The sequence below is a fragment of the Coregonus clupeaformis genome, chromosome 18 (genome assembly GCF_020615455.1).
Source record: "Coregonus clupeaformis isolate EN_2021a chromosome 18, ASM2061545v1, whole genome shotgun sequence".
In the NCBI taxonomy this organism is placed as follows: Eukaryota; Metazoa; Chordata; class Actinopteri; order Salmoniformes; family Salmonidae; genus Coregonus; species Coregonus clupeaformis.
Genome location: NC_059209.1, coordinates 3,174,597 through 3,187,677, shown reverse-complemented (window position 1 = coordinate 3,187,677; position 13,081 = coordinate 3,174,597). Strand labels below are relative to the sequence as shown.

Below are 13,081 nucleotides of genomic sequence, written 5' to 3'. Positions count from 1 at the left end.
TGGCATGTCTGTCGTCCCTCCTGTACTTTCGTGCACTGAAACAGAGCAGAAGTGGCATAAACCACGAACAATGGTTTGTATCATTTCAATACCAGACAGTTGTGTCACATGCATACTAGCATGTTAGCATCCTTATTGACAGTTATACAACATCTTAGAACATTTGGCACTAAGGTCAGAAACTGGACCACGCACACGTCAGTCCTTTTGCTTACTGCTCTTCTCAGTATTTTAAATACAATGAATGCGCTAGTAGATAGCCTAGATCTAGATAGTTTTAGATATATACTTTACTCATCCCGAGGGAAATTCAAGGTTTCCAGTAGCTTACAACAACACACATCACACATGCAACATTTAAACAGATAATAATACTAGTCATTGTTGACAGCTCAAATACATAGGCCTATATATTAAACACATTGGACATTTTAATTTACCTTGTGAAAAACCTTATGTCATCATCAGATCCAGCAAACCGCTCCAAGCAGAACTTGCTGCTGATAGTTATCTCCTCAATTTGATTTCGGAGCCTTGCTATCTCTACACTAAGTTCTTCATTGTGGTCAAGGGACATATCCAGCACAGCAGCTTCAGTACTGTTGCAGTAGTCATGGTCAGGAGGACAGTCCAATTCCACAGACGGATCATTCATGGTTTCTGTGTTGGGACGCTCGGTCCTATCCCAAACTCCGGGCCGTGGGGCTGGAAGACTGAAATTGTTCCATTGAAACAGCACTGGAACAGCTCCCTTCTTCAGACGTCTGTGCCCAGCTGGAGTCGGAGGCTCTATCACATCTTCACTTAGAAAGTGTCGGCTGCAGACTTGTGTGTTTGTTGTAAGAAAGTTGACTTGTCGAATGTTAATCACCCACCGTTTATGTAATTCACTGTCTTTGGGAAAAGTAAAAAAACTAACAGAAGAATTGCATCTGGCAGACACTGTACATTGCGGCACACAGCAGTGATGGCTGGAAGAGCTGTCATCCCGTTTTTGAAAGGACACTTTTGTACGTTTACACGTCATCGTGTTATAAGTCAAGACGAAGTATTACAAGTAAAAACATTAACATAAACATTAAGATAAACAACAACAACAATGAAAATTAACCGTTTCGGATGTTTTTGACGACAAGCATTCAATGCTAGCATACGGTAGCACATCATTCTACGATAACCGGAAGTTTACATTCATCCTGAGATTTAACCGGAAATACGTCATGGTCGCCTGTGCAAATCGCCTATAAGAACTCCAATAAGAACTGCTTCAGCCCTGTGACCACACCTTCTCTACTCCCTCCACTGAACTCTGCAACACCTTCCTTCTGTTTTTCAAGGACAAGATCACCAAAATAAACTCATCACTGACTGATCAATCTCCTTCAGCCGCCCCTCCCCCTGTCAACCTCCCAACAGTCACCCCTGAAACCCGGCTCTCCTAATTTACCCCCATTGACTCTCCCTATATCTCAAAACGTATCATGTCATCCTCTCCCCACTGTTCTCATCAAAGCCTGCCTGCCTGCTCTCTGTCCATACATCACAGACATCGTCAACCTCTCCCTCGCCCATGGTACTGTCCCCTCCAACTACAAAACAGCTGCAGTCACCCCCATCTTAAAAAAGCCAGGACTGGACACCGCCATCCTCAATAACTTCCGTCACATTTCCAACCTCCCCTTCCTTGCCAAGACTGTGGAATGTACTGTTGCCTCCCAATTACAAACCCACCTGCTAATCAACAACCTGTTTGAGCCCCTACAGTCTGGTTTCCACCCCCTCCACAGTACTGAAACTGCACTCCTCAAAGTGATCAATTACCTCTTACCCTCTGATGATGCTGGTGCCCTCAACATCCTGTTTCTCCTTGACCTGAGTGCCGCATTTGACACAGTGAGCCATCAGATCCTCTTCACCAGGCTGGAGGGCCTGGGTGTTGAGGGCACTGCACTCTCCTGGCTACAGTCATACCTCACAAACCGGACCCACTACATCTCCCTCAATGGTCACACCTCAGACTCAGCTGCAGTTCTACAGGGTGTCCCACAGGGCTCTGTGCTGGGTCCCTTACTCTTCATCATCTACATCCTCCCACTTGTTCAGATGCTCCGTCACTTCAACCTTGACTTCCACTGCTATGCCGTTGACACTCAGATCCACCTCTGCACCAAATCCCTCTTCAACCCACATTGAATCCTACCTCTCTGCAATAAAAACATAGATGCAACAAAACCTCCTTAAGCTCAACAGTGACAAAATGGAACTCCTCCTCATAGGCACCAAATCCACCCTCATCAAAGACGACACCACTGTCTCTCCCTCCCTCCATGCACGCAACTCTACACTCTCATTTAATCACCACATAAGACAGACGGTCAAATCCTCATTCTTCCACCTCCGCAACATTGCCAAAGTCATGTCCTCCCTCTCCTGTCCTGCCGCTGAAACCCTCATACATATGTTCATCTCATTCTGTCTTGACTACTGCAACTCACTACTCTCTGTCATCAACTCAAGCTCCCTCCATAAGCTCCAAATGGTTCAAAACTCTGCAGCCCAAATCCTCACCCACAAGTCCTTTCAGCACATCACCCTTGTCCTCTGTGAACTCCACTGGCTCCCTGTCTCCCAACGCATTGATTACAATATCCTCCTTCTGACCTACAAAGCCTTTCACCACCTTGCCCCCCCTTATCTCTCAGACCTTCTTCTCCTCCACCAACCCACATGCACACTCCGTTCAGCCTTGTCATCCCTAGGTTGAAGCTCCATAGCTTCGGCCACAGGGCCTTCTCCTCCTCCCTTCAGCCATTCATGACTCGGAGTCAATCACCATCTTTCAGTCCCTCCTGAAGCCATACCTCTTTGACAAGGCCTACCCTTAAGCCCCCCCAAAGACACTCCTCTCTTCACCCTACTGAGCAGCACCTAACCCTTACCCTACCCCTTACCCTAAACCAGGTTCGTATCCAAATCCCAACCCTACCCTCCCCATACACTGACACATCACACTTTCCCTTCTTTGAGCCCAGCCCTCTCTTTATTCCTGTTTTTGTTTAGTCTGATGTTTTGTTTTGACTCCTGTTTTATTTGTATTTTTTTGTGAAGTGACTTTGGGTCATTGAAAAGCGCTATATACGTCCCATGTATTATTATTATTATTATTACTAACCCTATGATGAAGACTAAGACAGTGATTGTGCAAGTAATACTGTAGCGAGCAAGTATTTTTGGCTTCAAAACATTCACTATCAGTTTTTCACACAGCCAGAACTACCAAGCTTTAGCTAGTTAGATAAAACCTGACACAGCTAAAAATGACTAAACTGTAAAAATGTAAATCCAACTAGCTACTAGCCAGGATAAAGCGTATACAGTTGAAGTCGGAAGTTTACATACACCTTAGCCAAATACATTTAAACTCAGTTTTTCACAATTCCTGATATTTAATCCTAGTAAAAATTCCATGTCTTAGGTCAGTTAGGATCACAACTTTATTTTAAGAATGTGAAATGTCAGAATAATAGTAGAGAGAATGATTTATTTGAGCTTTTATTTCTTTCATCACATTCCCAGTGGGTCAGAAGTTTACATACACTCAATTAGTATTTTGGTAGCATTGCCTTTAAATTGTTTAACTTGGGTCAAATGTTTCGGGTAGCCTTCCATAAGCTTCCCACATTAAGTTGGGTGAATTTTGGCCCATTCCTCCTGACAGAGCTGGTGTAACTGAGTCAGGTTTGTAGGCCTCCTTGCTCGCACACGCTTTTTCAGTTCTGCCCACACATTTTCTATAGGATTGAGGTCAGGGCTTTGTGATGGCCACTCCAATACCTTGACTTTGTTGTTCTTAAGCCATTTTGCCACAACTTTGGAAGTATCCTTGGAGTCATTGTCCATTTGGAAGACCCATTTGCGACCAAGCTTTAACTTCCTGACTGATGTCTTGAGATGTTGCTTCAATATATCCACATCATTTTACTTCCTCATGATGCCATCTATTTTTTGAAGTGCACCAGTCCCTCCTGCAGCAAAGCACCCCCACAGCATGATGCTACCACCCCGTGCTTCACGGTTCGATGGTGTTCTTCGGCTTGCAAGCACCCCCTTTTTCCACCAAACATAACAATGGTCATTATGGCCAAACAGTTCTATTTTTGTTTTGTAGTATCTGAGGAATTATGACTTTGCTAACGTTTTCAAATGGAACCTGATAGGAGGTTTATTTAGCCCAGGGAGTAGTTTTGTGGGGACACACCATAGAACAGAGGAAGTCTGTTGTGTGGAGACAGGGGATTGGTCTGTATGGGAAACCACCCACAGCAGGGTAAAGATTATAAATACTAAGTTGGGACAAAGGACGACAGAATAATCAGATTTGAGATGGGGCGATTGTTCTCCAGATATCTGCAGGTATCTGTAAATCGACGCTGTAACCCTTTGTTATGAATAAACCTTATGATGAAAATACAGCGTCAGCGGGTTCTCCTTGGTCACACAGCATAATTAGCAACGTTTGCTCGACACAACAGTTTCTTCAGACCAGAGGACATTTCTCCAAAAAGTACGATCTTTGTCCCCATGTGCAGTTGCAAACCGTAGTCTGGCTTTTTTATGGTGGTTTTGGAGCAGTGGCTCCTTCCTTGCTGAGCGGCCTTTCAGGTTATGTCGATATAGGACTCGTTTTACTGTGGATATAGATACTTTTGTACCTGTTTCCACCAGCATCTTCACAAGGTCCTTTGCTGTTGTTCTGGGATTGATTTGCACTTTTCGCACCAAAGTACGTTCATCTCTAGGAGACAGAATGTGACTCCTTCCTGAGCGGTATGACGGCTGCGTGGTCCCATGGTGTTTATACTTGCGTACTATTGTTTGTACAGATGAACGTGGTACCTTCAGGCGTTTGGAAATTGCTCCCAAGGATGAACCAGACTTGTGGAGGTCTACAATTTTTTTCTGAGGTCTTGGCTGATTTCTTTTGATTTTCCCATGATGTCGACCATTACCCCCCGGGCTCCTACGCCCCTGACTTACATAGTAAAAACACCTTTTCCCATTCATGCAGTAGGTAATGACAAATGCAGTTGTATAGGCGGTATCACAGTTCCATTCCTAAATAATACATTATTACTAGGGCCTACAAACAACCGCATTAAAGACAATTACACTTTTAAAAATAACAAGCATTCACAATAATTCAACATAAAATATTTATTATTCGATAGGTAATGGAGTCATGGTTCTGTCCTCCACACACAATATCAAACAATGAAGCCAACACACATGCGGAACAGGGATATACATTTTCATCCAGTTATTTAGCAATAAAACAAATGTCAAACTAGCCTTCTAAAAAGCACTGTTTGGCAGTGCCCGTCCAATATGCATCCAACTTGAGTGGGGAATAACACAGAAGGCGTGGAATTTGACACGAATTTGATGCATTAGAATATGTTTAATTTATTATTGTCCAGCTTCTGGTATAGTTGTATATTAAATAAATATTCAAGTAAATGTGAAAATCTAGAGGATTTGTGAATCAGCCAATTGCTTGCCATGGCTTAATCACTCTTCTTTTCATCTTGTCCTCCATCAGTGGGGCCCCACTGGTTTTGCCTGTGCTGAAATCCCACAAACTTTGTTGAGAATTGTAACAAAAAGCCTAGTCTAAAGGGGCTGTGATGAAAGCTTCAATTCTCACCACACATATTAGGAACAATAATAACACAAGACGTGCTAACAATGTTTCTCCCACAAGGAATAACCTAGCTGAATGAGCTTCTGTAAACAGTAAATGCCAGACACAAGGAAAAAGACTGATGATAGTGGTGTAGCTGTCAATTGCCCAGTTTCTCCTACCCAAAACAGAAACAAACATCAATTTACTCTCAATACTCAATAAAAGGTGTCTCCCTTTAACAATTACTAACTATAGTCCTAAAAAATTTCACTGACCATCAACATCAAATATAATACAAGAAGCATTAATTAATAGTTAATCATTTATTTCCTGTTAATACGACAACAGCTTTATTTTAAACTAAGGCGAAACCTTGTCCCTAAAAATGGCAAGTTAGCGTGGCAGTCAGAGTTGTTTTCACACCTCCGTCAGTCACAGCAAATTCCTACATGACAAACCACGGTAAAATTGAATAAGAGTAAAAAAATGCACTAATAATCCTGAAGCTCAACGACATGACCTCATGCTTTGGCCTGTGATCTCTGATGTGCACCAGGCCTAAAGCTTCATTTATTTGGTTGGGAATCATTGATGGACAGCAATATTCAAACATTGTCTCTGATTTCTTAAAGCAGATTTAAGTCAGGACTGACACTGGACCATTCAGGAACACTCACCACCTCTTGGAAAGCCATTCTAGTGTGTCTTTGGGATTAACATTTGTCCCGCATAAAAATTGCTCCTTTCATATTTCCTTTCATCCTGACAAACTCCCCAGTCCCTGCCAGTGACAAGCATACCCATAACATGATACAGTAACCACAATACTTGAAAATACAAAGGGATCAACAACATTGCATTCACTCCACATCACTTGCCTGTATGACAAAGTAAAAAGAAGAAAGCCTGTTTTAAAAAATCCACTCCAAATCATCCTTTCTGTTTACAACAAGGCCGTTAAGTAATACGGTAAGACAACACGGCAAAGACTTTAACGTTCTGGCCTAAATTAAAAACTAAAGTATGAAAATGGTTAGTCTTTAACACAGGCTTTCTTCAAGTTATCTAGAAGGGTGAGTGACTGTAACTGTGCACTGTTTTTGCAGAGTGAATGTACAAACACTTGCCACGTGCGAAAACACACACAAGCGACACCCACAATAAATTCTATATTTATGTCATGAATAAATACTTCCTCCAACCTTTCAGTCTTTCTCGAAACTCACTTTCATTGCCAAAACAACAGGCCTGTAGAGGGAGAGGATATGGGCCTTAAGGGTTAATATACTGTATATTATCTAAGTAACAAACTCCTTATCAAATTGACCTCTCATGAGTCATGATCATTAACTACTTCCAGGAGTTCAAGAGATGATAATGACATAAAACAGTCCAGCTAAAATGGTATACCATTGGAACAAGAAGAAGATAGCCCTACATCTCTAAGCAAGCAGGGTCAATGTACATATGCACACTTGTATATGTACATAAGTACAGAAATATACACTCTTAGGTGTGCATATGTATGTACAAAGATACACTTACATGGACATACATAGATTTGTTTATCTATACACATACATACAGTTACAGCATACATTGAGAAATGTTTGAAGTGCTTGATTCCGAGGATAGCTACTGCAAACCCAGTTTCATGCTGGGTTGCTGCTACGGTAATACTGGTAGGCAGGATAACACAGTTTATATACAACAAGTCTTCATTGCAATGAGGCTGGGTTGGATTCTTCGTTCGCATTTTGTTTCGCTTCCTGTTGTAACGGCAGCTATTAACATAGCCTCCACCTACAGTCTGATGTGAGGCCAGGGGAGGGCAGGGCCTCACACCTGTCTCTCCGGCTGTCAGTCAGACAGAATGTGTACAAAGGACATGGGGAAGACCCCTTTCCTCTCGGGATGTCCCTCTATGTGCCCGATCTGAAATAAATAAAAGAATAGATACATAATGATGAATACATATTTTACTGTGACAGCTTCACAATGAGACTCAAATGAGTGACATGCAAATAAGTATACTCTTATACTTCAATAACTTGGTGTACTTGGTATTTTCTCTTTACTAATGATCCCTGATCTGAAAGGATTGGAAAGGAGAAAAATGCATGGCAGAAGCTCCACCTAGTCTACCTGACAACTTCTGCCATACAGTATCGGCGTCACCTTTCTAGTATAATTGTTTACATTTTGGTCATTTAGCAGACACTTTCATCCAGAGTGATTTACAGACAGTTGTCAGTCAGCCTAGTCCTCTCAGATCAGCGAAGAAAGATAATGGATTTGTCATACATTCTGAATGACAAAACCAGGGTTACGTTCAGGAGTGTGCAACATACTGAATGTTGCAGATAGAAACGCTTTGAATAAAACTTTTAATAGGGATTCCTTACTCAAGTGTTGCTTTAGCAGTATGCTTAGGGTCATTGTCCTGCTGGAAGGTGAACCTCCGTCCCAGTCTCAAATCTCTGGAAGATTGAAACAGGTTTCCCTCAAGAATTTCCCTGTATTTAGCGCCATCCATCATTCCTTTAATTCTGACCAGTTTCCCAGTCCCTGCCGATGAAAAACATCCCCACTGCATGATGCTGCCACCACCATGCTTCACTGTGGGGATGGTGTTCTCGGGATGATGAGAGGTGTTGGGTTTGCGCCAGACATACCGTTTTCCTTGATGGCCAAAAAGCTCAATTTTAGTCTCATCTGACCAGAGAACCTTCTTCCATATGTTTGGGGAGTCTCCCACATGGCTTTTGGCGAACACCAAACGTGTTTGCTTATTTATTTCTTTAAGCAATGGCTTTTTTCTGGGCACTCTTCCGTAAAGCCCAGGTCTGTGGAGTGTACGGCTTAATGTGGGCCTATGGATAGATACTCCAATCTCCGCTGTGGAGCTTTGGTCTCTTTGTTGCCTCTCTGATTAATGCCCTCCTTGCCTGGTCCGGGAGTTTTGGTGGGCGGCCCTCTCTTGGCAGGTTTGTTGTGGTGCCATTTTCTTTCAATTTTTTAATAATGGATTTAATGGTGCTCCGTGGGACGTTCAAAGTTTCAGATATTTTCTTACAACCCAACCCTGATCTGTACTTCTCCACAACTTTGTCCCTGATCTGTTTGGAGAGCTCCTTGGTCTTCATGGTGCCGCTTGCTTGGTGGTGCCCCTTGCTTAGTGGTGTTGCAGACTCTGGTGCCTTACAGAACAGGTGTCTATATACTTAGATCATGTGACATCATGTGACACTTAGGTGGACTTTATTTAACTAATTATGTGACTTCTGAAGGTAATTGGTTGCACCAGATCTTATTTAGGGGCTTCATAGCAAAGGGGGTGAATACATATGCTTGCACCACTTTTCCATTATTTATTTTTTAGAATTTCTTGAAACAAGTAATTTTTTTCATTTCACTTCACCAATTTGGACTATTTTGTGTATGTCCATTACATGAAATCCAAATTAAAATCCATTTAAATTACAGGTTGTAATGCAACAAAGTAGGAAAAACGCCAAGGGGGATGAATACTTTTGCAAGGCACTGTATGAGTGTGGCTGCAGCTTGATGCAGGTCAAATACTCACCCACCAGTCCGGGTCCTCCTCTCCTGTGACGATGATAACCTCTCCCTCTGCAAAGGTCAGCTCATCATCGTTATCCGCCTGGCAGTCGTAGATGGTCTTCACCCGTCTAGTTTTACTCTTCCCCTGGTTGAAAATGCAAAAAGCTTAGTATGTTTACATTACCGTCAGAGTACACCGATAAATTTTCACATGGTGTATGACTTGATAAAATGGTACTTTATGTGAGTTATTAAACAATTTAAAGGCAATGTTTTCCGCGTTCGCAGAGACTGCATTCATGGTAAACGTTGCATATGTTGGCTCATTCAGAAATTAACTTTCATTGTTTAACGCGGATCTTCCGCAATACTTCTGTGATATGGATTGAATCCAGCCCTAGGTACTACAACAAAAAGCACTATCTTTAGTCAGCACTCACAGTGTTGATCTTCCGAGGCAGCGGCACAGGCATTTCCACTGCACCCGGCGGGGATCCATTGGTGTCCTCACTGGCCTGTCTGGGTGACAGCTCCCCCTGTTGACTGCAAGACCGCCCATCCATCGCAGTCTGCACGGCCTCGCCCGGATGGAGCCGCTCACTGACAGGGGGCTTCGGAGGGATGTCGCTCAGTTGAGGCTTGGGCGGGAGGTCCTTGAGCTGCGGTTTGGGCGGGAGGTCCGACAGCTGTGGTTTTGGGGGGAGGTCAGAGAGCTGGGGCTTGGGGGGCAGATCTGACATCTGGGGTTTGGGAGGCAGTTCGCTTAGCTGCGGTTTTTCTGCCAACGGGGCCCTCTGAGGGGTGTCTCCGGGGGTCTGCAGGGGCTGGGGGGATTTTTGGTAAGACTCTAGTTGGGCGCAGGTTGACCTCTTTAGAACCTCCGGAGGTTGGCAGAGCTTGTCCACTGAAGGGAGGTGCATAGTGTCGATCTTCCGTAGTGCCACTTCAACAAGACAGGGTGAGGCATTAAAAAGTGTCAACTTGCATCAACTTAGTTTGGTATATTTTGGGTTAACAGTATCCTTACTAAATTGTATACATATAGTGGTGGTTTCCCAGACACAAATTAAGCCTTGTCCAGGACTAAAAAGCTTTCTCAATGGGGATTCTCCATTGAAACAACTTTTTAAAACAGCATTAGGCTTAATCTGTGTCTGGGAAACTGGCCCGTAATCTATACTATGTGATTTCTTGCATTGTTAGACATTTTCTGTTAAATAAGAGAGAAAGAATAATACCTTTTTGGGGTAGTTTGGGTAGAACCCTTGGACCAAGTGTTGACTTGGTATTACTAATGGTAGTACTGAAAGAGAGATAAGATTACCCATCATACAATGTGATTTTAGCCTTTGAAGGTTGAGGTGTCAATTTCGGAATGTTTGCATGCACTTTGTAAGTTCTAAGCCATATTTTTGGTTGTTGTCTCTCATAATCCAAAATAGGAATACTGTAAGTCATCCACAAAATTAAATACCCTTTTAATTGTGAACACTGTTGATAAATGCATCTGCTAAATATGTGATTGGCACTATCGCGCGGAGCCTGGACAGGCTGAATGAGTGAGTTGAAGCAGCGGTTATGGTGCTGTACCTCTGCTGCTGCTCAAACTTGTTTCCAGGTGAGGTCCTGTTTGTAGGCGGTGGAGTGGACTCGCTTCCTGTGTAGGAAAAAAGATTGAAGATGTATGGCCACATGTACCTTACAGGGGCAAGCTGGGATTTTGGAACATACATTTTTGGATCTTTAAATTAATTATATACAGTGTACAGCAATTAATACTTGAAGAATATAACTTAGAATTGCCTCATGAGCTTAGTTTCGATGAAAAAGAAAAGGCACAATGATCGCACACTATTAAAAACGTAGATGAAGGCCATTGATGAAGGCCCAAACGTCAAGCTTTTAATAGATGCTTAAATAAAATAACATGTTTTTACTGGTGAGTGAGGGTTGCACCTTTTCCTTTTCAATGTATAATTTTTTACCCAAATAAATTCTACTCAATTCATTAGACTACTTTTGAGGTCTGAAAACATCTGACAAACGCTGAATTTGGAGTGAACCATAGATTAAGATAATGTAACACTTTAGTTGAAGGACCTTGTTATATTGCTTTCAAACCAGTCATAGAGCATTATGGAACTGTATAATAATAAGACATGAGAGGCCCTTTAGCTGATATATTAATGATACATGCCAGCCATGCCTTTTTACCATACAGTTTCACAATCCTCTATGACTGTATCTATTAGCTGATTAATGTTTATAAGCCTATATAATACTTTATAACAAGGAGCTTCAAGAAAGTTTTACCTGAATTTAAATGCTTGAATTCCAATGGAGAATTTATGTCAAAATGAGTCATATGAATTACAATTTAAAACTTCCATGGGTGTTACACATAAAGGGGTGGTTTCCTGGACACAGATTAACCCTAGTACTGGACTAAAAAGCATACTCAATGGAGAATCTTCATTGAAAGCACTTTTTAATCCATGACTATGTGTAATCGGTGTCTAGCAAACCACCCCAAAATGTCTAAAATGTAAACTATTAAACTTGGTTGATCGTAAGGAAAAATACATAATATGTATCAGCAATATGTGACAGAGGGAACGCATTCAGCACTTGGCCTTTTGTTAGTTTTTTCTGCTCGCAGAGGAAGTGAACCAAATGAGAAACAAAGAGGAACCACAGAAGCGTCAAAGTCAGATCTATTTCAGTTTGCCTCTATTTCAGCTTTGATCAAATCAGCAGAGGGGGTCAACAGCCATTCGGCGTGTTCAGCAGGACGCAATGTTTTGGGATGCTCAGGTATAAATATGTTATGTAGAACAAACATGCCTCTGACACGTAGAATAAGGAATCTCGTCGGCTCCATTCATGGCATTTCTAACTGCAACGTTTGACAATGTTTCGCTACTGAACGTGGCCCTGGGGTAAGCTATCGAGCACATTTGGTAGAGTGCAAAATGCGTGCAAATTGAATGAATAGGTTGTTTCAATAACATCATAATGTTCCATTCCATTCCCAACTGGGGACAAGTGTAGCCCAATCTGATCCAGTAAACTATAGCTTTCCCTTTTAGTGACCATTCATTGGCGATTTGAGTAATACTAAATATAGGAATACAAAAAAGAAAATATATGTCTGACCCAGCTTCAACTTTAGCTCAGATTTTAAACCCGAATATCCAAGGAAGAAAACAATATACTCTTTTCTCTTTTGTGTGCTGGGGCCTGTTCAGGAGGATGCAAAGAAATTGATCATGTAAACCAGATTTGATTGTATGTAATGTATAATGGAGAATCCTGTCAGCACTATTTACTTCTATATGCAAGGTTCACAATATGTCACTGCATACATGCATTTAAATTTTTTACATTTAAGTCGTTTAGCAGACACTCTTATCCAGAGCGACTTACAAATTGGCACAGTGTTGTTTAAAACTTTTCAACCCGTGTCCCACTCACCCCAACCGGTCCCACCTTTACTCTGGGGGCCTTGCAGGACTGGGCTGGGGGGGTCTGAGAGGGTACGCTTGTGCCCGGGGGGAGGGGGTGGGGGTCTCTTCTTGAGGGTGGAGCTGCCCCCGCTGCCTCCAGTCTGGGAGCCCAGAAGAAGGGGGGTAGGCGGGCCAGTAGAGGGTGCTAGAAAAGCCAGGGAATGAGAGGCATGCTGTGATTGGTTTAAACAAGGAGGCACACTACAGAGCTGTTATCTATGATCGAAGCCATATTTAATTCCAAAAAAAGGTACTGTAAAGATGCAAAGATTGAACAAGATGTTCAAGCAAGTTGATTCCTCTGACACAAAGCGGAAGGCACTATCAA

General features: G+C 42.4%; 1 protein-coding gene across 4 annotated transcripts in view; it reads right to left on the bottom strand.

Annotated features, from left to right (window-relative positions):
- Positions 1 to 5,199: 5,199 nt before the first annotated feature.
- The window catches only part of asap1a (ArfGAP with SH3 domain, ankyrin repeat and PH domain 1a), a 210,372-nt gene continuing 202,490 nt past the window's right edge, over positions 5,200 to 13,081 (bottom strand). For 3 of the 4 annotated variants that reach the window (XM_045226714.1, XM_045226716.1, XM_045226715.1), the window contains 6 exons: positions 12,722 to 12,898; positions 10,838 to 10,904; positions 10,486 to 10,550; positions 9,688 to 10,190; positions 9,270 to 9,392; positions 5,200 to 7,618 (listed from right to left, as the gene is read on the bottom strand). In XM_045226714.1, coding sequence (XP_045082649.1) covers positions 7,544 to 7,618; positions 9,270 to 9,392; positions 9,688 to 10,190; positions 10,486 to 10,550; positions 10,838 to 10,904; positions 12,722 to 12,898 — 1,010 coding nt within the window. In that variant the 3' untranslated portion in view covers positions 5,200 to 7,543. The remainder of the gene's footprint in view (positions 7,619 to 9,269; positions 9,393 to 9,687; positions 10,191 to 10,485; positions 10,551 to 10,837; positions 10,905 to 12,721; positions 12,899 to 13,081) is intronic. The other variant, XM_045226717.1, reaches the window with a different exon arrangement.